This window comes from Camelus bactrianus, chromosome 12 (genome assembly GCF_048773025.1).
Source record: "Camelus bactrianus isolate YW-2024 breed Bactrian camel chromosome 12, ASM4877302v1, whole genome shotgun sequence".
NCBI classification, from domain to species: Eukaryota; Metazoa; Chordata; class Mammalia; order Artiodactyla; family Camelidae; genus Camelus; species Camelus bactrianus.
This window is the reverse complement of record NC_133550.1, coordinates 61,912,297-61,937,178: the sequence shown is the minus strand read 5'-3', so window position 1 is coordinate 61,937,178 and position 24,882 is coordinate 61,912,297. Positions and strand designations below refer to the sequence as shown.

The following is a 24,882-nucleotide window of genomic DNA, read 5'->3' as shown; positions in this document are numbered from 1 at the left end:
TTTGTTTTCTATGTCTGTGAGTCTGTTTCTGTTTTGTAAATAAGTTCGTCGGTCTTTTTCTTGGATTCCACATGTAAGTGATATCATATGGTATTTTTCTTTCTCTTTCTGGCTTACTTCACTTAGAATAACAATCTCCAGGTCCATCCATATTGCTGCAAATGGCATTATTCTATTTTTTTATGGCTGAGTTGTATGCCATTGTATACACATACCACAACTTCTTTATCCACAGAACAGACCTCTTGATTTTCCTGCTCCTTCAACCTGTTCCTCTCCAGGTCTTCCCACCTGAGCAGCTGGCACCTAGCCCTTTAGAGTCATCCTTGACTCTTCTCTTTCTCACACCTACATTGACTCCAGCAGTAAATCCTGCCAATTCTGCTTTCATGGTTTATTGCAAATTCCATCACTTCTCACCTGTCTCCCAGCTACCCATTCCTAGCCTCAAAACCCCCTGAACTACTGCAGTCATTTCTCCACACATCAGCTCAAGAGGTCTTTAGGAAAAATTAATCAGGTTATGTTGTGCTCTAGCTCAAAACTTTCCAGTGGCTTCCATCACACTTAGAACAGATCCTGACTCCTTCCTGTGGCCCAGAGACCCCACATCAGCCTCATCATTTATTCTCATTTGAGCCATGCAGGCCTTGTTTCTGTCCCTCAGCTGCACTAAGCTTTGTCTGCCTTAGGGTCTGTTGCACTTGCTGTCCCTTTGCCTGGAACATGGCACAGATCTTCCTTCTCTCATTCAGGACCCGCCAGGATCACTCCTCCTCAGGGCAGCCCTCCCCGACCATTCCATGGAAAAGACTCCTCTCTTCCCCTGTCTCCCAGCCCACCACCCACACCCCTTGCCCTGCTTGATTCTTGTCTGAAGCACTTATTATTCCATAATATCATGTTATTCTTTTATTTCTTGATTTATTTACTGTTTTTCTCTCAACTATAATAGCAAGCTCCACGAGGGCTGAAATTTGTCTTATTCTCCACTGAAACTCCAGCATCTAGAACAGTGTATATACATAGTAGTCACCAATAAATTTTTGCTGAATGGATTGTTAACAGTTTGGTAACTATGCTTCTAGTATCTTATTTATCTTTTTTTAAAAATTGATTTCATATAATTATATTTATTTCATATAAAATACATAATAGTATCTACCTAATTTTGTATCTCAATTTTTAAAATCTACAATGATAGCTGAAACAGTATTTTAGTACCAATTCTTCATAAATATTTTAATTATGCCATTGGGTAGAAATACCAACATTTTCTCCTTGAACATTTAGGTTGTTCTAATCTGTTGCTGTAGTGATTATCACTGCAGTAGACGTCTTAGTGCCTAAATCTTTCTTTTCTTTTTTGTGGATAATTTCTGTAGGACAGCATACTAAAACTGGAGTTACTGGATAAAGGATATTAATACCTTTACATTTCTTAATACGGGCTGTAAAAATGACAATATCCTTCATTTTTTTCCTCTCTTCTTCCTGCTCAGTCTTACCCTGTCTGCAGAAGCCCTGAGCTAACTTCAAACCTCTTCAACATTTATGGAAAGAGCCCTCTGATTGTGTACTTCCTCTATAACTACGCCACTCTGCGGCAGCATGGTGAAGACGTGTTGATAATCAGGAGGGAAAAAACCAAGACTATCCCATATCCTTTCCGCCATGGTCAGGACATGCATTACTCCAGGCCCCTGCTTCCTCTTCCCAGAAGCCGGGGTGGGGAGAGAGGCATCCAGCCCTTAGCACAGTCCCTGACACATAGCAGGGGCCTGTCAAGGGTGACCATTGGTACGAGCCTATGGGTCAGAATCTTGCTCATTTTAGTTCCAAATCCAAAGTCAGATTTCCCTGTGTGCAAAAATCTCTTCCTATCTACCGGAAAGAATGGGCTACTTAGGGACTCTAACAAACTTCATACTTTGCAACTCAGTAATGCCTCCCACATGCTCATTGACCCCAGAGTGTATATATTGATCAGGAATTTTGGTATCTAGGTATGTGTTTCATCTGACACCCTCCTCACACACACCCTTCCTCCAGACCCATCAGCAAATTCCTGGCCCTGTTGACATTTGTCCTAAAGAGATAGTAAAAAGCTCAGATCTTAAGAAAACGGGTTTGATATGTGTTGGTATCCTGAGTCTTAGCAGTTTACCGTAGAGGGTCAGAACCTGGAATCAAATAGACCTAGACTCAGGAACCAGCTCAACTGCTTACCAGCTGAGTTATCTTGGGCAAGTTCCAGCTTCTCTCTGAGCCTCATGTTTTCTTCACCTATAAAATGGGAATGACAGTACCTGCCTCATAGGGTTGTTGTGCAGAGTCCAGGCACAGTAGGGGTAAAGGCTTAGCACAGTGCCTGGCAGGCAACAAGTGATTGAATGTCACCCATCTGCATACAGAAGGAGTCTTCATAATGAACTAGGTAGGACTTAAGTCCTGCCCTATGACACTTCATATCCACAAACCTGTTTATATATAAATAGGCAGAGAATAACAACAACTCAGTTCATAGCACTTTATTGTTCATAACATGCTTTCCCTTATATCACCTCATTGTTCTATGACGACAGTTGAGTGCAGTAGAAGTAGTCTGGGTTACACAGCCCTAGATTTGAGCCCCAGCTCAGCAATCCACTGGTTTTAAGATCTCATGTGCACAGCTTAACCAATAAGCTCAACATCTTTACCAACTCATTCCTAAAATAAGGATACTTATACCAAACCAATAGTGTTGTGACCAGGGTTAAGTGGCATACAACTGGTACTAAAAAAAAAAAGTAACTATCATTATTATTATTAATGTCATCTAAGGTAGGTATAGATCCCTACTTTATAAATAAGAAAATGAAGACATAGAGGATGACATATATTGTCTGAGGTCCCGCAGCTTATGATGAGTGTAGCTGATGAGATTGTGACCAGTTCAGAAGGGGTGGAGGGATTGGGGAGGTACAGAGAACTTTTCAGCAAACAAACATGAGATAAGGAAGGAGGATTGGGCCCAAAAGGAAAGGAAAATTGGAATCCTTTCCAATTTACCACTGTGATAACAGAGTAAGAATTTTAGATGACAGCCTAAGAAAAGCATTTCCTAGCCCTTCCATCAGCAGGAGGGGAGAAGAACTTTATTAAAAGATGGGGAACAGTATAGCCATGGAGAGGATAGCTAACCTCTTTCTTTCCAAAGCAGACCATGATCAAAAAGCAGGCCATGGAATTATTTCCTGCTCAGATTTCCTGAAACAGTTTTCTACACCCTGCCCTCCCCGCCACCCCCAACCCCCCTCCTCCCCATGCACTAGACACAGCCAACTAATAATAATGCTGAGTCAACACCGGCTGACAGTGTAGGGTTTTCCTTGACGTGAAAGCCACTGAGTCCACCCTGACGTACACTGAGGTCATCAGCCTGAGCCTGAGCAGCATGAGAAAGTGGAGGGACAAATTGCGCCAGTTGAACCAGCTTCACTGGAGAGAATGGAATTACTTCGACAAGTACCTGAAGGAGCTGCACCACAACTTCCTCAGGTATTCAAGGGTCTTTCCGGGGCAGTGGCATGGTTTCAGCATTGGAGCATCAATTGCCACACATCACTAGTATGTAACTGGGGGGCCAGCTCATTCGGTTTTCTTGTGGTCAGAATGGAAACTCCACAATAACAGAGACCAGATCTTTTTTTTAAAACAAGTTGGGGTTTTTTTTTGTAACTATAGAAACATTTCAAAAAACCTGGAAAAAGCACCTGCATATACACATTGCCAACATTTTTCTATAAATCCTTCTGTTCTTTTTTTTTGAAGAGTGATTTATTTTAGTTAGTTTTTGTTTGTTTATTTGTTTTTATTTGTGGGGGATGTAATTAAGTTTATTTATTTCTTTGTTTTTAGAGGAGGTACTGGGGATTGAACCCAGGACCTCGTGCATGCTAAGCATGCACTCTGCCTCTTGAGCTAAAGCCTCCCCCACGGACTTTTTTTCTGGGCACATATACCTGCATCTCTAAACAAAAGTAGTGGAGTCATGATGTCAAACTATTTTTTAGACTTTTTCCCCCCACTAGCAGCATATTATGAACATTTTCCTGGGCCTTCTCCATTTGCAATATTTTTATCCTACTTAGAACATTTTCAGACCTTTCAGAAAAGTTTAAAGGATAGTGTTATGAACATCATATGTGCTCACTGCATTTACAATTATGCACGTTTTGCCACATTTTCCTTCTCTCTCTCTAATCATTAGGTCAAATCAGATTTCCCTAATAGTGCCCGAAATACCATTTTTGGTTTTACTTGCTGCCCCAGGATCCAATCAACATATTTTGATGTTATCACTTTGTTGTCTTTTAGTCTATAACAGTGCCCTGCCCCACTGCTTTGTTGTTATTATTATTTATGACATGGACTGTTTTTAATAATTCAAGCCACATTCTGGATTTTTCTGATTATTTCTCCAAGGTATCACTTAACTTGTCCCAGTAGATCTCATTTTTCCTATAATCTGGACATGGGATCTATACTAGAGGCTTGATTAGATTCAGGTTAAATCTCTTTGCCAAGAGCACTTCATAGATGACCTAGTATATTCATGTTATACTCCATCAGAAGAAACTTAATGTCAGGTTGCCCCACTGCTTGGTTAAGGTGGTCTCTGCCAGACCTCTCCATTGCAAGACTACAGTTTTGTGTTTCTAGTCGGTCAGTAATGAGTGGTGTGATTCTTTGAGGCTGTGAGTATGTTTTCTCAACAATCTTCATCCAGTGTTTTTAGCATCTATTGATAATCTTTCCCTAAATCAATTGTTACATTTGGGGTTGCAAAACAGTGATTTTTCTACTTCTACCATTCCTCCTACATTTAATAGCTGGCATTTTTTAACTAAGAAAAGAACTCACGTTTTTTTCACTCTGTATCTTTCTCTTGTGTCTTCTCTGCCTACCCCCATAACTCTCTCATGTGGCAGTTCACAGTGTCAGGGACCCAAGCTCCTTTTATCTTAGTGCTCTATAATCCTCATCCCATGATCAGCCTCATGGTCCAAAATGGATGCTAAAGCTCCAGCCATCAGGTCTACATTCCAGCCAATTGGAAGGAAGATGGGTCCAAGAAATGCATTCCTCCTGGAAGTCACAAATAAATTTTCCATTTTCATTCCATTGGCCAGAACTTAGCACCATAGTCACACCCAGCTGTGTCATTAATGAGGCAAAAATAGTTTAGGATTAACATTAAATTCATATAGAATATTCAAGATTAACTCTACAGAATATTTATTTCAGAAATATATAAGGAAATCCCTTTTAAATAAAGACATCCTTATCAGGTGAATTATAGTCAAGATTTTTAAATTCAGGAGCAATTTTGTAGTTATATGTTAGCAATTATGTTGCTAAATACATTCACTTTTTGTTGGATATGGTATTTTCAAAAAGCTCATTGTGGCTTCTATTAATAATGGGATTCTCAAAGTTTTGTGTCTAGGAAAAAATGGTGTCCTTAAAACTCATCTGTGCTGTTAGACATCAGGGCAGTAGGATATGACTGAGCGGGGGCGCAAAGGGGCTTCAGTGTGGCTAGCAATGTTTTGTTTCTTGATCTGGATGCTGGTTACATGGGTGTGCTCAGTACATGAAATCTTGAGCTGCACATTTAGAGTCTGTACACACTTTGGCATCTATTTTATATTTCAAGGAACTTTTAGATAATAGTGATCACCTACATCTACCAGTTTAAAGGACATGCTTGTTTATTTGTGGGTTCAAAGCCCTGATCCTGAAACTTGGGGCAAAGCACCCACAATTCAAAATGCTCTTTGAAGAACTTTATAAAGTGTTTCAACATATGATTCTGTCTTACAAGCTAAAGGTGCTTTTACTACTGGAAAATAGAGGCCTGAGACGTGTATAGGCTTTAATATCTTAAGAAAAGAGAATACAGAAAATACTATCAAGGAGTTTTTGTTAGAAAATGTGATCATAACAACGATAAATGCAGTTCTGTTTGTTCTTTGATTCTCCACTGCAAGCAGAAGCAGGCTTCAAAAGGTTAAGAAAAAGTTGTGGCAGAGGATCCCAAAAGTGAGAATGTTGTGTCAACACAATTTTTACCTTTGACTAGGGGGAAAAGACCCCCATTGTTGGAATAACCACTGGTTTAGGCCCAGTTCAATATACTTTTTAAATGCCAGTCATTTTACGTCTATTCTGCAGCAGCAGAGAAGTAAAAGACAGCATCTTAATTCACATGAATGTATATTTATTGCTATTTTGGCTGCCTTGAATGTCTGTAACCTGCTTCTTCTTCGAGTAAATGACTACTCATATTTCAAAGGTCAGCTGGTATATTGTGTACCCAAGCTTATCTGAACACATTTTGCTGAAAAACTTCTCCTATGATAACACCAGCAGCAGCAGCCAACATTCACTGAGCACTTCCTGTGTACCAGGCAGTGTGCTAAGTGCTTGACCTGTGGTAACTCAGTTTATCCTCACCACAACCCTAGGTTCTATTATTGCCGTTGTGAGGCAAGTACACTGGCATGGAGAGGTTAAGTAATTTGCCCAAGGACATACAGCAAGTGACAGAGCCCCGACTTGAATTCAGCCTGTCCTCAAGCTCATGCTTCAGCTTTCTCTCAGATCGTTGGTTTTCCTCACCTGTCTTCCTACTTTGAGCATGTTTCATTGAGGTAGGGAACACATCTCATTCCTCTGTGTCCCCCACGGCTAGGTGACTCCCAGCACGGAGCAGGGGCTTGGTGACTGGGTTGCTGCTGTGTAGTCAGCTCTCTGCTCCAGTCAGTTGCTCCTGACAGATGTAATGAGTGAACTTGTAAGTATTTGTCTCTCTTTATGTACGAAGATAGGAGTGAAAAGATAACGCTGACTCTTTAGTCTTTTTCCATGTGTCTTTGTGATTTCCCCACAGGGAAGTGAAGAATCTCAATCAAAGAGCAAAAGATAAAAAAAAGGCAAACCACATGTTCCTCCAGCCTTCACCCGTCATTGAGGAATCCCCTGAAAAGAAACCTAGAAGAAGCCATCAGAGGAAGACTGAGTTTCTTTTAAGGTTTGCAAGAATGAAGACTGTGGGAAAAGTAGAAATGTGAATACTGCAAGAATTTGTAATATATGGGAGAGAACACAGAAAAGCCCACTCACTTTTATGTGTTACTCAACTCTCATTTTTATTATTACTAATGGTAGTAGTAAGAGCTACCAATGACTTTATACTTCCTCTATGCCAAGCATTTGTACTTTATGAACTGTATGTCAGAGCTCTTAGGTTGCAAATGCCAGGAAACCAGCTCAACTAGCTTGAGTGGAAGGAAAATCTCGTGGCTTCAGTAACTGGGAAGGCCACAGACAGGCTGGCTGCAGGCACATTGGATCTAAGGGCTCAATGATATTTTCGGATTCTCTCTCCCTTTCTCTCTCAAACCTCTTTCCCTCTGTGTGCTGGCTTGCTTTTCAAGCTGCCTCTGACCTCAAAGAAAGAAAGAGGGCCACAAACAGCCCCACGCCTATGTCCTTACGGTGCCTAACCTAAAAGGAAGAGACACCCTCTCCCAGCCTCCATAAACCAAGCCTCACCAAAGCCTCTGATGCCTCTGCTTGGGTCATGGCCCCACCCATTCTGTCTGAACCAACGCTGTGTTCAGAAAGAAGCAGTGCTGTGATTAGCCAGACCTAATTGTCCCTGTGGCCTGAGAGAGCAAGGCAAAGTCAGTGGCATGTGGTAGAATGGGTGAGATGCCATCAGACAGAAAGCACGTGCCCACTTTATTTATATCTCAACACAACTCTATTAGATAACATAACACCCGTTTTACTGAATAGAAAACTGAGGCACAGAGAAGCCAAGTAAACACTGGATAAAGACCTACTATTCCAGGCACTAAGGGTACAGAGAAATAAATAAGTTAAAGTTCTTGCCCTCAAAGGCTCATAGTGTAGAAGGAGGAAAAAGGTATGTAAATAGATAACGTGCAACAAATTGCAGAGGTCCAAAGACAGGACTTCAAAAGAGAACAGAGTTCTTTATACTTGCTAGGTGAAGGGGAAGGCAAGAATGGGCTGGCACTCTAGGCAGAGAGCTGTTCAAGCCACTTTACAGAGCTGGAAGCTACCAGCCTGCCATTGGGTCTGGCTGGTCAGGGAGTAAAGGAGAGTTGAGGAGGGAATGAGGGGCTTCAGAAGGTCTCACATGCCACACCTGGATTCTGCTATCCTGTAATGCATAGGCATCCAAGAGTCTACAGAAATTATAATTTTCAACTCTGGAATTTACATCCATTATTCTAAATAACATGCTTACATATGCATTTTGATTTTCTTCCTTTTAGATGTTATCTGTTCATAATGGTTTCCAGATTGTTAAAAGCTGTCAAAAACTAAGCAGCATTATTTACCATATTTGCTAATGTATCATATATGTTCCATGTATATTCTATTAATATATTCTGTCAGAGAATGTGATCATAACCAGGACAAATAGAGTTTGCTGCTTGTTTTTTTCCTCTACTATGGAAGCAGATGTAGACTTCAAGAGGTTAAGAAAAAGTTATGGCAGAAGATCCTAAAAGTGAGAATTTATCTTATAAATTTCTTTCTTTTTTTTTTTTTTATCTTGGAGTTCTCCTCAGGCCCTCATCTTCCTTCAATCTGGACTGGTGTGCTCAAGATCTGCTCTCAGTTACCATTTTGGGGCTTTTCTTCACCATTATCCTAGGACTTCCCTTAGTCAGCTTTACTTGGTTGGTGTCTCTTTCCTGGGTCACAGGTCTTTCTCTTTCTTGTTTTACTCCCTCATTTTGCTGGAGCACATCTTCTAGTAACTCTCGAAGAAAAGGTACATAGAAAGTTTTTTTAATCTTTACATATCCAAAATGACTTTGCTCTTGATTAATATGTGACAGATGTTTTGCTGGTAATAAAATTCTAAGTTAAAAGTCAATTTGCCCACAACATTGTAAACTGACTATACTTAAATAAAAAAGGATGCAAAAAAAAAAAAGTCAATTTGCCACAGAATTTTGAAAACATTTTCTTTCTACTTTCTAACTTTGCTGTTTAAAAATTTGATGCCATTCTGATTCCTATGGCATTCTCTGTTACCTCCCCCTGCCCCTCCACCATGGAAGGTTTTAGGATATTGTCTTTGTCCCTCTTATTCTGATGTTTCACAATTATGTGCCTTGGTATGACTCTTTCTTTTTTTTAATGTTTCATTGGGATTGAGAAGCCCTCTCAGACTGGAGAGCAGTGCCCTTCAATTCTGAGAATTTTTCTTTATTACTTCTTTGATAATTTTCTTCCCTTTATTTTTCTAACTCTGTTTTTTTGAAACTGTTATACTCAGTTGTTGTACCTCCCTGACTGATTCTCTAGTTTTCTTATCTTTATTCTCCTGTTGGCATCTGTATGAATTTCTGTCCTACTTTCATTTTATATTACAGTGAGTTTTTTCTTCCTTCCCAATCTTTAAACTTTTTATTTTATTTTATTGTCTTATTGCACTAGCTAGAACTTCCAATACAATGTTGAAAAGCAGTGGTGAGAGGAGACGTCCTTGCCTTGTTCCTGATCTTAGTGGGAAAGCTTCAAGTTTCTTACCATTAAATATGATGTTAGCTGCATTTTTTGTGATATTTTTTATCAAGTTGAGGAAGTTCCCCCTATACCTAGTTTGCTGAGATTTTATCATGAATGGGTGTTGGATTTTTAAAGTGCTTTTTCTGCATCTATTGACATGATCATGTGATTTTTCTTCTTTAGTCTGTTGATGTGACAGATTATATTAATTAATTTTTAAATGTTGAACTGATCTTGCATACCTGGGACAAATTTCACTTGGTCGCAGTGTACAATTGTTTTTATACACTGTTGGATTGCTTTGCTTATATTTTGTTGAGGATGTTTGCATCTATGTTCATGAGAGGTACTGGTCTATAGTTTTGTTGTAACATCTTTGGTTTTGGTATTAGGTTAATTCTTGACTCGTGGAATAAGTTAACAATCCCTCTGCTTCTGTCCCCTGAGAGAGATTGTATATAATTCATATAATTTCTTCCTTAAATGTATGGTAGAATTCCACCAGTGAACCCATCTGAGCCGGGTACTTTCTTCTTCTGAAGGTTATTAATTTTTTATTCAATTTCTTTTACATATATATATATATATTCAGATGGTCTATATCTTCTTGTGTGAGTTTTGGCATATTGTGTATTTTAAGGAATTGGTCCATTTCACTTAGGTTTTCCAATTTATGGGCATAGAGTTGTTCACAGTACTCCTTTATTATCTTTTTAATGTCCATGGAATCGGTAATGATGTTCCCTCTTTTATTTCTGATATTAGTAATTTGTGTCCTCTCTCTTTTTCCCTTAGTTACCCAGACTAGAGCTTATTTTCAAAGAACCAGCTTCTGGTTTTGTTGATTTTTCTTTACTGATTTCCTGTTTTCAATTTCATTGACTACTCTAATTTTTATTATTTTTTTCTTTTTCTTTTGCTTACTTTGGATCTAACTTGCTCTTTATTTTCTAGTTTCCTAAGGTGGAAACTTAGATGAATGATTTCAGATCCTTCTTTTCTAATATGTGCAGTGCATATAATGCTATAAATTTCCCTCTAAGCACTGCTTTCAGCAATTCACAAATTTTGATAAGTTGTGTTTTCATTTTCATTTAGTTCAAAATATTTTTAAATTTCTTTTGAGATTTCTTCCTCGATCCATGTATTACTTAGAAGTATGTTGTTTAATCTCCAAGTATTAGGGGATTTTCCAACTCTGTTATTAATTTCTGATTTGATTCCATTTTGGTCTGAGAGCAGACATAATATGATTTGTCTTTTAAATTTATCAAGATGTGTTTTTTGTTCCAGAACTTGGTGTGTCTTGGTGAATGTCACATGTGAGCTTGAGGAGAATGTGTATTCTGCTTATTTGGGGTGATGTAGTCTATAGATGTCAATTACACCCGGTTGATTGTTGGTGTTGTTGAGTTCAGCTATATCCTTACTGATTTTCTTCCTGCTGCCTCTGTTGATTTCTGATTAGAGGGGTGTTGAAGTCTCTAACTGTGATAGAGGAGTCACCTATTTGTCCTTGCAATGCAATCAGTTTTTGCCTTATGTAGTTTGATGCTCTTTTGTTAGGAGCATACACGTTAAGAATTGTTTTGTCTTCTTAGAGAATTGTCCCCTTTATCATCATATAATGCCCTTCTGTATCCCTGATAACTTTTCTTGCTTTGGAGCCTGCTCCATCTGAAATTAGTATAGCTAGTCTTGCTTTCTTTTGATCAGTGTTACATGGTATATTTTTCTCCATCCATTTACTTTTTTTTAAAACATTTTTTATTGAGTTATAGTCACTTTACAATGTTGTGTCAAATTCCAGTGTAGAGCACAATTTTTCAATTACACTTGAAGATACATATATTCATTGTCACATTTTTTTTTGCTGTGAGCTACTAGAAGATCTTGTATTTCCCTGTGCTATACAGTATAATCTTGTTTATCTATTCTACATATGCCTGTCAGTATCTGCAGATTTTGAACTCCCAGTCTATCCCTTCCCACCCTCCCCCACCTTGGCTACCACAAGTCACAAGTTTGTATTCTATGTCTATGAGTCTTTTTCTGTTTTGTATTTATTTTTATTTTATTTTTTTTTAGATTCCACATATGAGCAATCTCATATGGTATTTTTCTTTCTCTTTCTGGCTTACTTCACTTAGAATGACATTCTCCAGGGACATCCATGTTGCTGCAAATGATGTTATGTTGTTGTTTTTTTATGGCTGAATAGTATTCGATTATATAAATATACCATATCTTCTTTATCCAGTCATCTGTTGATGGACATCTAGGCTGTTTCCATGTCTTGGCTATTGTAAATAGTGCTGCTATGAACATTGGGGTGCAGGTGTCTTTTTGAAGTAGGGTTCCTTCTGGATATATGCCCAGGAGCGGGATTATTGGGTCATATGGTAGGTCTATTCCTAGTCTTTTGAGGAATCTCCATACTGTTTTCCACAGTGGCTGCACCAAACTGCACTCCTACACCAGCAGTGTAGGAGGGTTCCCTTTTCTCCACAGCCTCTCCAGCATTTGTCATTTGTGGACTTTTGAATGATGGCCACTCTGACTGGCATGAGGTTATAACTCATTGTAGTTTTGATTTGCATTTCTCTAGTAATTAGTGATATCCATCCACTAACTTTTAATCTTTAACTCCATTCTCTTTTAAGGAGCATTCTCATAAGTCCCAAGTAACATTTCCACTTACATCTCATTGCTAGAACATGACTACATGGCTACAGCAATGTCTTTTTAATAAAGCATTATTTTAAAAAACACTTACAATGTTCTTCTATATTAATAATAATTATAATTATTTTATGATATTAGTGACGTATTACTTACCATAAAATTTGCCCATTGTAAGGGTACAATTCAATGATTTTTAGTAAATTTACAGAGTTTTGCAACAATTACTACAATTTAGCTTTAGAAGTTTTTCATCACCCTGGAAAGATTCCCTCATGCCCATGTGTGGTCAATTCCTATTACCCGCTCCCTTTTTAATAACCTCCCTGGAAATACCATATAATATTAGCAGTATATTGCAAGGGCCAGGTATTAGTCACATGGTGATGTTAGTTTCAAAGGAGACTGGGAAACGTGTGTGTGTGTTTTAATCTGGGCACACTGTCATCTTAAACAAAACCTAGCTCCATCGCTAAAGAAAAAGGGGAGAGTGGATGATGGGTTGGTAACTAGCTTTCTCTATCACAGATAGATGGTGTTTTATACTCTCCATTTCAGAGATGAAGAAACCAAAGCTTAATGAGTTGAGAAATTTAACCAAGGAAACCTTTTGATCATAAACCTTCCAGTCAAAATTTTCCTTCGGACCAGAAAAAGAATACCTTTTTTACAATAGCACTTTAGCTTAAGGCCCACCTGTCTGAGGCATGGAATCCTATTAGTTCAATGCTGATTCATTAATAGTCTCTCTGATATCCACATTAGATTCTGAGAAATACAGAAAGCCAACTAGTCCAGTTCACCAATATTATTGCTATTCCCTCAGACTTGACTATCTTTCAACTACTTCTTAGTCTAGCAAACCCCTGGCTAACCTTTAAAACCCATCTTAGGCATCACCTCCAGGAAGTCTTCCCTGACTTGCCTACTTCAGGGTATCGTCCTGTGCTTTCCTGATCATATGCCACAGAACATAGCCTGCTAGTCATAGATTTGCTTGTCCATCTCCCTGGAAGCTTTATCCTTGAGGCTGGGAGTATTGCCCTAGACAATCTTTTCTTTCTAGGGTTTAGTCTAAGGTCTGGCACCCAACAGGTCCTCTGTCAGTACTTAGACGATGAATGAGGGAGTCGTCACAGTGTGTTCAGCACTCTGCTTCAGTTATTTATTATTGCCAGTGTTATTGATTGATTTGTAAACTTTTTCTTTCAATACCTATCAAGATTCCAGTGAAATCTTCGAAGAAATCACACTGAATTTTTGAGCCAATTTTTGTTGAGATCTTTTTTGTTTCCCCCACAGGAAGGAAAAGAAGGAGAGAGAGGGAGAATGGAAACAGCAGTTGGACTGTACTTCCTTCTTACCATCAAGCCCTGATAAATTCTCTTCCCTGGAACTACAGAATGTCTGATACTTACGCTACCAGGTAGGGAAGAACAACAGGAGGAGAAAAAGAAAATTGTGGCCAAAGGCTGAGAAATAGAAATCTATTCCCAGGGTAGGGGAAAGATTCTACTATAGTTTTTCCTAAGCTGAGTGAAAAGCATGAGTGGGGAGTCTTTTGCTTAGGTCACCACATTTATTTGTGCATTTACTCTTTTACCCATTATTTTACTTAAAATATTATAGCTTACAACATTGAATTATAATAATGGCTATCATTTACTAACTGTTCACTCTGTGCCAACAGTAAGCTAAACATGATACAAACATGACCTCATTTTAACCTTCATAACAGTCATATGAGATAGAGATTTTCCAGTGCATTTTATACAGCAATAAGCCCAGATTTGGAGAGGTTTCAGAAGTTTCCTGCAGCAGATCCCTGGTAAATAACAGTAGATAAGGCACAGTACCTATTCTCAAGGGGCTCACAGTCTGGTCAATAGAAGGCAGATATATCAACAAATAAATCCCATAAGTTCCGGAGGTGCTATTAGATAAAGGGGACAAAGAACGCAACAGCCGGCCTAGGAGCCATGCAGACACACCTTATGGAAGTGGTGTCCCTTGACCTGAATCTAAAAAAGGTAAGAAGGTGTTTGCCAGGTAGAAGGCGGGGGACAAGGCAAGAGACTGGCATTCTCAGTAGATGGAGCAGCAGAGGCAAAGGCTCAGAAGCAGGAAGTAATGTGGCAAGAGGTAAAGAAAGTATGGGAGGGGCTCCAGGAGAGGTGAGCCTGGAGAAGGGATTTCCATGAAGTACTTTATTTTCTAAGTTCTGGGGAGCCATGAAAGATCTTACACAGGGAACTATGTGGCCATATTTGGATTTTAAAAGTCCTGGTGGCAGATAGTGGGCTTCATGAAGAGAGTATGTATGTATCTTGGGGGATTTGCAAAGTCTCCCACAAATATTTACCTCTCCATGGAACCCTGGCTACACCTCTTGATTAGTAATCCCCAAGCTTTCCTGATCTGGTATCTCTCTTAGTAAAGCATTTATGAGAACTTAGCCCCTAATAATATATTAATTATTCAGAAATAATATATATAGTTCTATACTAATATAACATATACACTATACAGAAAATAGAAATTAAGAAGAATGAGATAAGAGTATATAAATAGAAGTTCCAACATCTCCCCATAATGGATCCATTGTGGATCCATCTTGTGGTCAGGGATGACTACTCTGGATGAACTCCAGGTAAAAATTAACCAGGTAAGGGAGTTACCTTTTAGTTTCCCCCACAGGAAAAGAAGAAGCAGTAGAAGGAGCTGTGACTCTAAATAGATCTGGGGTTTTGAATCTTTGCCATGCCCTCTCTGTGACTTTCAGTTAAGTCACCTAAGTTCTCTAGGCCTGTTTCCTTGGCCATAAAAAATGTGGAGGATTGCTTTGTGTAAAATAGCTGACCCATATAAAAAGCTTATCATAGAACTTGTCAATAATTTAGAGGCAATATATTATTATTTTCATAAAGCTTCTTCCATTCCTTAATCCAGGAGGCCTTCAAGCATGCCTCCTTGAGAGCACTGGTCTAGCCCAGCTCAGAAAGACTCCCTGGTTTTCTGGGACCTGGACCAGCCAGGTTCTCACCCCTTAGGGCAATCCTTACCCTGTGCTTACCCATCGTGGGGCACTGAAATACTGATGTTCTAGAAAATATGTGACTTCTTATTCATAGGGAAAAGCCTCCAAAGTTGAAGAGTTCCACATTCAGATGGGACACAGTCCCCCTCCACGCCTCTTTCAGAGATCACTAAGAACTGGTGACCCCAGACTTTGAGGAGCCTGAAGAAGGCCACACCTTGTTCTTTCTGTTCCAAACACTGGAAAGGAAATTGAAGGGAAGCGGTCTTGGCCCTGTGCTAGGCATATTCCAACAGTTATCCCAGGCTCCTTGTGGGTCTCTTTCAAAAATCCATATCTCATCATTGCTACTCCTTTGCTTAAAACCTGAAGTTTCTTCTCAACCCCTAAGGATCCTAGGGATAAAATCCAAACTCTTAGACTAGAGGCCTTCATGAGGAGGCCCTGCTCAACTCACCTCTGTCTCCACCCACCACTTCCAACCACCTTTCAAGCCACACTGAGCCCTTGCAGCTGCATTAAGAGGCCAGGCTCTTCCAGCCTCCAGGCCTTGCTTGGCACAGCTTCTTCCTCTGCAGGAAATTCTCCCTCCCACCCCTGGCCTCCTTCCCCAGCCAGCTCCTGCTGCTTCTTCAGAGTCAGTACAAATAATATCTCCTCCAGGATGCTTTCCCTGACACACACACACACACACACACACACACATATCAGGGTTAAATACTTCTCTTCAAAGCTCTCAGACCTCTTGTAACATGAAAACTTGCTGAGCCCAAAGAAGAGCAAGGAACTATGTTGGAACATTCTGGAACTGGGAGGTTTGGGACAGACCCATTTTTGAGAAAACAATCCAATAGTTGTTTCACATACTTACTGCTCTAGAATAGAGGACGAAGCCAACTTTAAGCGCAGATGGACTGAAGGGTAAAGGATCAGATGCTGACGTACTCGGGGCATTTTCCTTAGCTCAGAGCCTTGATTCTGCCATCTGTCGGGGACAGGACAACCAGAAGTCATAGTGCTCTTTGCAGAAACCCATAAAAATATTACCATTTAAAATTCTGGCACCCAAAGAAAGGACTATTGACTAGCATAAAATATGAATCTTTGGTATAGCTGCCAAGTTATCTTAAAATAACACAACACATAATATGTTAGGAAATCAGAACTCATTTTTTTTCTTAATTATAACTTTTAGTTATTCATTATCACCTTGAGCAGTGGCACACAACAGAGCTGTGTTTGCCAGGTCTTTGTTCTAAGCATGATCCGTGTATTATTTAATTCTCACAGCACTCTGTGAGATACGGGATGTTATCCTCATTTTACAACTGAGGCAACTGAGGCTCAGAGAGGTTTAGTGACTGTTGCCCTGGCTCTCACATTTGGTAAGGAGTGGAGCCAACAGATTTGAAACCAGCTGTCAGACCCCAGGGCCTGGACTACTGCCTAACTATTCTTAAGAGAAGGCTTAAAAGGTAAGCTTAATATGAAGAAAGTCTTATCAATTCATATTTTCCTTTGATTAGAGAAACAACCACTGATACTGGAGTTTAGCAGCATGGTTTGCACCCCATTGGCTTGGGCTTTAGCTCTCCAGGTTAAGAGGGGCTTTAAATACTATTGTTTTCGCATCTGTTTCAGAATGGAAGAGGAGACCAATCAATTCAGTTCATTTTAACGAGTATTTACTGGTCTTTCCTCTTCCATGAACATACTTTAGCCAGTTTATCATCTGGCTAACTCCTGTCTGACCCTTAAAGCCCTGCTCAGAGGTCATCACCTCCAGGAAATCTCCCCAGACTACCCTGTGATTGCCTATTTTGTATTCCATTCTTTTCCAAACATAATCTACTAAATATGTCCTACTGTAGTCATACAGTTGTCTGTCTCCCTTTGTGTACAGTGAGTCTCCCAAGTTCAGGGACCTTTTCTCATTGAGCATTGAGTCTCCTGCACCTGCTCCTGTGGCTGGCACATAGTAGGAATTCAGCGAATTCTTGGTGAGGGAATTGAAAATTAGCTAATTTGTGTTTAACATTCTGCTTCAGTTAATTGCTTATAGAAAAAATAACTGATTACATTTTAGAACTTTGCCTCTATACTCGTAAAGTTAGGAATAAATCCTCTTAAAAGGTCACATATAGATTTTTAAATTTTTGTTTTTATTTTAATTAAAGTAATACATATTCATCCTTTAAGAATCAACTAGAGAGGCAGCTCTGGATCAGACCACCTGAGTTTTAATCTCAGCTCCAAGACCTACTAGCTGTGTAACCTTGAGCAATTACTTAACTTCTGTATGTCTCCGTTTCTTTATTTGTAAAATGGGAATGATAATATGTATAGCAGAAGGTTGTTATGAGGATTAAACTGGTTAACATTTGTAAAGCACTTAGAACAGTGCCTGATGTAAAGTAATACATAAGTACATATTAAATTAACTGATTGGATTAACTGATGCAAAGCATAATATAGGCTTATTAAATTAACTAATTAATAGTTCTACAAAGCTTGTTACAAAAAATTGCACTCCTCCAGACCCCCTTTCACTTTCTTAACTGGTGTTTTGGTGTTTGTTTTTCTCCATATGTCTAAATTACCATGGTGCTCTGGTTCCTTGCTTTTTCAGTGTTAGGCATTGCTTATTGAATTCCCACTAGGAAAGGTAATGACTAGGTTCTCTCTCACATGCACACACTTCCCATTTCCCATCCTCCCCGTGTTCTGTTGTGAGTTTGGTTGGATCATTAATTAGCATTGGTGTGCAATCAACACCATTGCCCTGAGCTATAGAGTATACTTTGGTTATTTTTATTTTCTTGCAGAATGTTTTGCTACCCCTGGAACTAAGTCTCTTTTTTAATATGCCTGTTTTCTTTTTTTTTTTTTTTAATGTACTTATCATAGTTTATCTCTAAATTCTCCAAATTGGTTGTATAATCTCCTAGTACATTCAGACACTTTACATAGTCTTATCAATTTCACCTTCATTTCCCAGCCTTCTGACCTGCTTCACTCTAAGTGTTTGATTTCTAGACTGTTCATATAATCCTGGGAATTCTTTTCTTCATTCTCTTGATCGCACTGGTTTTTTAATCTGTTTCAGTTTATGTCTTTATGGTTCATCCACAGAGAGGTCACCAAGAAATCAAAACCAGTGCAGAAAAATGAAGTAGTCTTCCTTATCCTGTTACCTTCCAGCTGACCTGCATGAAGCCTTGTTCAAGAATCAGAAGAATTTTTTGGGTGAAACCTGAACATGTTGTTGGATTTGATCTAAAACTGGAACAACAAAACAAACAAGTGAAAAATAATACTGCAATACGTTTAGTCATTCTCAGTCCATAGGACAAAGAATATTAAAGTCCACTCCTACCCTGGGCCAAAGTCAGGATTTAAATTGATGTTAAATCACCTCATTCATTCATGCATTTACTTACTAATTCTTTCATTCACTTGTTCATTAATAATAACACTGTGGACTATATAATATTATTATGTAACACAGTAATCATAGGAGACATCATTTATTGAGTATTTATTATTTTCTGAGTGCTTTAAGTCCTTTTTAGACATTGTGTCAGTTTAACCCTCCTGTCCTCTCCTCCCCGCAGGTGGGTGTTGTTACCTCCGTTTCTCCTCAGAGGACACTGGGGCTTGGAGAGGTTGAGAAAGCACTCACCAGTGTCTATCCTATACCATGCCTGCACGTACCAGGTCCTGTGGATACAGAAATGAACAAACATAGTCCCTAACCTTAGAGAACACACAGTCTGGAAGAGGGGATGATGTGTAAACCAGTAACTGCGTTAATGCTGTGTCAGAGATCAGTGTGGAATCCAAGAAAAACCAAGACGAGAGAGACTTCACTGAGGCTCAGAGGTAGAGGAGCTAGTGTGTGGAAGGACCTGCAGCTAGGCTGAGGGGTTTGGCCTTTATCATTCGGGCCTCAAAAGGCACAAGGGAGTAATCTGGTCTGTGTTAGAAACAGTCCACCTGGCAGATCCAAGAGGAAAATCAAGCAGATGGCTGTTTGCCTGAACCAAGAAGTAGTTAAGTACCTTCTTGAGACCTGTGGTGTCTCCCACAGATACACATCTTCACTTGACCCTGAGTGTAATTCTAGGTAAAACATTACCCAAATAAAGGGAAGGAGGAAGGGTGAAAGGGAAGGAGCTCAAGCTTTGCCCTCAGAAAATTCAGGGCTTTGGGTCCCTGCCCTGCTTCGTAGTAGATGTGTGCCCTTAGGCCTAGTAGCTGTTGTGACTTGACTTTCCTGAACTTGTTTTCTTAAATGCGAAAGGGAATACCTGCCTAGGAGGGTAGTGTTGTTGTGATGGTTAAATGAGATAATTTATCCAAAGTTCCTGGCATAGCGTATTTCACTTGGTAATTGCTACCAGCTATTATTATTATTGTTGTTGTTATCATTGCTGTTAAAAGGTATACTCCTCTTCTGAAACCAGGACATGCTGAGTACCTGACATGCACAAGGCACCACGTGGCTCAGATAACCAGATAACTTTCTTGCTTTCCCTTTACTTCCCAAGCCACAATCAGCTCTTTATTTGCAGTTTCTCTAGGAGCCATGTGCTGTCCTATTTCTGGGCCTTTTGCCTGGTGCTGCTTCTGTACCTGAAAATCCCTTCTTCCTCTTCACCATTAACTCCCTACATTGCTCATTCCTGCTCCTCCTTAAGGACCTTGTGTAGTAATCCCCTCCTCCAGGAAGCCTTCCCTGATACACCATCTTCAAAGTTGGCACATGTGCACTTCCTGCATGTTCCCAAAGACTTTCATACACCCCCATTAGGGTAGTAGTTACCATAGTGGTTGTAATTGCCTGTTTTCCTATCTGTCTCTACCACTAGCCCCCACCCAGAAAGGTCTCCTGGTTTGCTGGGCCCAGGGCAAACTGCATTGCTGTCTTTCAGAATGATCCTTTGCACAGCTTGGGTCCAAGACCATTCCTGCATGGACTCCTTTTAGAAATTACTGAGGACTCATAACCATAGGCCTCTCAGGAAGTTCAAGTTGAAAAGATCTGTCTCTGCTCTTTGTAAATATTAGAAGGGAAAATTATGGTGAATAATTCTTTGCCTTTTATAAGGGGGCCAGGGAGGAGGGTAGAGCATCAAAGGGAACTAACATTTAAGAAGCATTTACTGTAATTTGGGATAAAGCAAATGAGTAATTGTGTGATACTCCAATTCTTTCATTCCTGTGTTGCTGAGAAACCAGTATTCTTAGCATGGAAGTAAGGAAATTCAGATGTTAAACTAGAAGAAATGAAGTTAAAATCCTAAAATCCTGATTTTGGATTTATTATGAATTGAGGATGTATTTTATCTTTATCAGGCAAATAGTTGCTTAAGGAATGGGGGTGGGAGTAGCCAAAGAGGGAAGGAAGGAGAAGATGAAAGAGATAAGAAAGAGGCCCAAAGAAACTTTTGGGGATGATCATGGGATATGTTCACTATCTTCATTGTGGTGAAGGGTTCACAGGTTCACACACTAGACACACACTTTAAATATGTTCACTTTCTTGTATGTTATTTATACCTCAGTAAAGCTTTTAAAAAAAATATTTACTAACTTTGTCCATTGAAATGACCTAGAAATAAAGACTGACCCAATAGCAATGACCCGGACTGTGGTTTTGAAATACTATTTGCACTAAAAAGATAATTGAACATCTTGTACTGGACAGCAAGGAAGATACCAAAGATGAGAATCCTGTCAGAAAGACTGGGGAGCCAACGTAGAGAGGACCCCGTTAGCTGAAGATGGGACAATTTGAGCATCCATAATAATAATAATTGTCATGGATAATAGCATGTCAAACATGTTTTCACCCATACATTACTTTTTAAAAAATTTATTTAGTATTATTTTATTTATTATTTTTTAAATTAATCTTTTGGGGGGGAAGAGTTAATTAGGTTTATTCATCTATTTATTTAATGGAGGTACTGGGGCTTGAACCCAGGACCTAGTGCATGCTAGGCATGCACTCTACCACTGAGCTATACCCTCCCCCCAGATCATTACTTTAACAAATTAATTGGTCACCATTGAAGTGTACTAGGGAACCAATTCATTATTTTCAAAACTAGCAAATAAAGGGGGGGGGGGAATCAACATTTATCATACATATGAACTGTATCAGCAAGTAAACAATAGATGAGGGAAGTTTCTCTTTTAGAAATGTTCCACCTACTTGAAATGTTACCATTTTGCAAACCCTAATGAATTAATAGATGTAGGTTGCTACTCACATCCCCAAATGATAAAAAGCCATTAAATATCTTGTGGTAGTAGACTACAACACCACCTATGAAATAGTCTTTACCAGATAATCAAATCTGGGTCTGATCTGGACTCTAGCTCCAACTATCATAATAGGAAATACAAAGGGTAGAGGAGCATGTTAAGTGACAGCAAGAGGATGAAATCAGCAAAATCTAGGTATGGAAAACTCCAGAGCAAATGACTCCATTTTTTAAAAAACAGATTGCAAGGGAAAAAGGGAAATCTGTAGATTAAGAGAGATCTAAAAAGCATCAATAAATTACAACATGCAGACATTTTTTGGATCCCAGTTGATACAAACTTAAAAAATATATGGCATTTATGAGACAATTGGATAGCTGAATGCTGCCTGGATATTCAGTTTTAAAAATTATAATTTTGGGGGTGTGACCATGGTATTATAGTTATGTTTTTTAAGAGTCCTTATCTTTTGGAGATACAACCTGACACATTTACAGATGAAATTATATGACACGTAGAATTTGCTTCAAAATAATATGAAAGGGAAGAAGTTGATGGAGGTACAGGACTGGCTATGTGTTGAAGATTGAAGTTGAGTTATAGAATATTATACCCTTTTTCTTAAAAACTTTAAAGACACTACTAGGGACTAGATACTTTTAAGCATATTTTTACACATTATTTTGTCTTCTCCTAAAGCCCTATGAGTGGCCTACAGTTTTTCCCATTTTCAAATAGAGGATTTTCATGGTTGAAGCCACCAATACCCCTGACTTGGACTTTTACAGTGTTCTCCTAGGTATTCTCCTTGCGCTCCTGCCTGCCCCCTCCAATCCATTTTCCACACAGCAGCCCAAATACTTGAAGTGTATTAACCTATTTAATTCTCACTACAACTTGGTACTAATATTATTCTTCATTTTCAGATGAGAAAACTGAGGCATAAAGATGTTTAAATAATTTTTCCCCAAAACCACACAGCTCGTAAATGGCTGAACTGTACTACAAGTCTGGCCACACTCCTATGTGTGCTTATACCATGCTTCTAAAATGGAAAATAAAACCACTTATAAACATACAAAGTCTGCCACATACTGGTTTAGCATATTGGCTGGGAGCCTGGATACTGAATCCAGACTGTGAACATTGGGCAAGTTACTTAACCTTGTGATACCTCAGTTCCATCATCTGTAAATAGAGATAATAATATTTCCTACCTTATGGTATCTTTGTGTGGAGTGGATGCATTAATCTGTGGAAAGCAGTTAAGTGCTGTGTTAGCTATCATCAAATGTTATCTTTGGCTTCTAAGAGTTCCTTTCTCCCTAGGACCTTTCACTCCAGCCGAACCACTTGCAGCTCCCTAAATAAGCCTCTGTGTTCCCTCTGCCTTTCCCACCCTGTCCAGCTGGCAAATCCTCACTTATCCTTCCAGCCCCAAATTAAGGGTCACCACCTCTGTGAGGATTCTCCAGGGAGAGGTCTACTTGGCTACCAATTGCATGTATAATCCCTCTTATCTCATCCTATGTGTAATTATCTATTTTTGTATCTGTCTTCTTAAGAGCATAGACCTATCTTTATCTCCATATCCAGCAGAGAGCTGGTAACAAGCAGTGTTTAATGAATGTTGGTTAACTAAACAGTCATGGCCATGCCTCTCTGGGCAGCTATGTGCCAAAGTTGGAATTTTTTTTCAAAGTAAATCTAAGTAAATAAGAAAGACTCAAATGACTGATATGTATGTACGTGTATGTATACATGCTACTGTAATTGCCTATATATTTATCTATAGCCCCCACTAGGGTTTGTATCTTGTTTGTTGTTGAATCCCTGGCACCCAACACCTAGCACAGTGTCTGACAAATAATAGGGATTTAATAACATTTTCTTGAGTGAATTAAATGTGTTTAAGGGGAGATGTACCCAGTGAAATTCTCTCTTTCTGATGATCCTTCATTCCTTACTTCTCTACTAAAGCATTTCTCAAATTTGAGCTCTTGAAACCAAGAATATACAACCACTAGCACCAGTTTGAGGAAACTCAGCTATGCACAGTAGAAGCATATGCTTCTATTTGATTATAAGGTGGTTGTCCACAGAGGGGCAGTAAAGTGTAGTGGTTTAAAATTCAGGTTGCCTGTAATCCCACTGCTTTTTTTTTTTTTTTTAATAGTGTCATTAAAATCACACAAATTTAAAAAATTTTGTAAAGAACTTGTGGACTCACTGAAGGCTTTGAGAAATTGGGACAGCTGATTGGCACAATTACTAATTGGTTACTAACTGACACAAAAGCTCTGGCTTGCCATGCTTTATATCTTGGATAGGAAAGTAGCATTTTGCCATGCAAGATTTTTCTCTAATACAGTCATTCTTACAAGTCTTTTATGGCTTCTGAATTTTGCATAACACTTAAAAAGATTTTTCTTATTCTGAGATAATAAAAAAATTGTCTCATGTTTTCTTCTAGCACTTTTATTATTGTTCAGATTTAATTTCTTCATCCATCTGGAATTTATTTTGGTATAAGGTGTGAAGTATGGTTCCAATTTTATTCTTCTTCCAGATGACTACCTAAGTTTGTTCCAACACCATTCACTGAACTCATTTCCCCACTGATTTGAAAAACCACCTTTATCATATTCAGAATTGTGTAAGATATTAAAGATTAGTCTTCTTTTTTGTCCTGATTTGAGTGGAAAGACCTTCAAGTGTACTTTTTAACTACCCTAGGGTTTTAGGGGTTTTTTTTAATTTTAAAGTTGTATATAACCATCAATATGATATCCAAACAATATTTTTATCCTCACTTCATGAATTTGTCATTACCAAGCTCATTTCAGTTTCTTTCTTTAAGTGTACTGCACACAACCTTCAAATATTATGAACATTTCTCTCTCCCAGCTGTCACTACACCAAACTACATATGTTATATTTCCCTAAATCATGTTGCTGTGCTCTTTGCAGCTCTTCTGTACAGTTGATGTCTCCATCTAACAAGTTGCTCAGAAGTTACTATAATTATTTTAGGTGAGGCCTCAAAGTGAAAGCCTATCATCATTATCCTATTCATCTCAAAAATGGGCATTGATTTCCATTTAACATAGGCTATGTTTCCGGAAAATAACAGATTTTGAAGCGCTATGGCAGTTATTTGTTGGCTCTTTAAACAATCCACGGGGGGAGGGGGGTGGACAGGAATGTCCTACAAAATGCCAACTGCTATTGTGGGAATTTTTGCTATTTATTCCAGCAAAAAATGATTTAAACGCTAAAGAAAA

At 38.9% G+C, this 24,882-nt stretch overlaps 1 protein-coding gene across 2 annotated transcripts in view; it reads left to right on the top strand.

Moving 5' to 3' along the window:
* Nucleotides 1–24,197, top strand: part of FAM227A (family with sequence similarity 227 member A) — a 56,491-nt gene extending 32,294 nt beyond the window's left edge. For both annotated transcript variants that reach the window (XM_074375560.1, XM_010960413.3), the window contains 5 exons: nt 1,503–1,660; nt 3,391–3,543; nt 6,941–7,081; nt 13,591–13,714; nt 18,458–24,197. In XM_074375560.1, the coding sequence (XP_074231661.1) occupies nt 1,503–1,660; nt 3,391–3,543; nt 6,941–7,081; nt 13,591–13,699 (561 nt within the window). In that variant the 3' untranslated portion in view covers nt 13,700–13,714; nt 18,458–24,197. The remainder of the gene's footprint in view (nt 1–1,502; nt 1,661–3,390; nt 3,544–6,940; nt 7,082–13,590; nt 13,715–18,457) is intronic.
* The last annotated feature ends 685 nt before the right edge of the window (nt 24,198–24,882 follow it).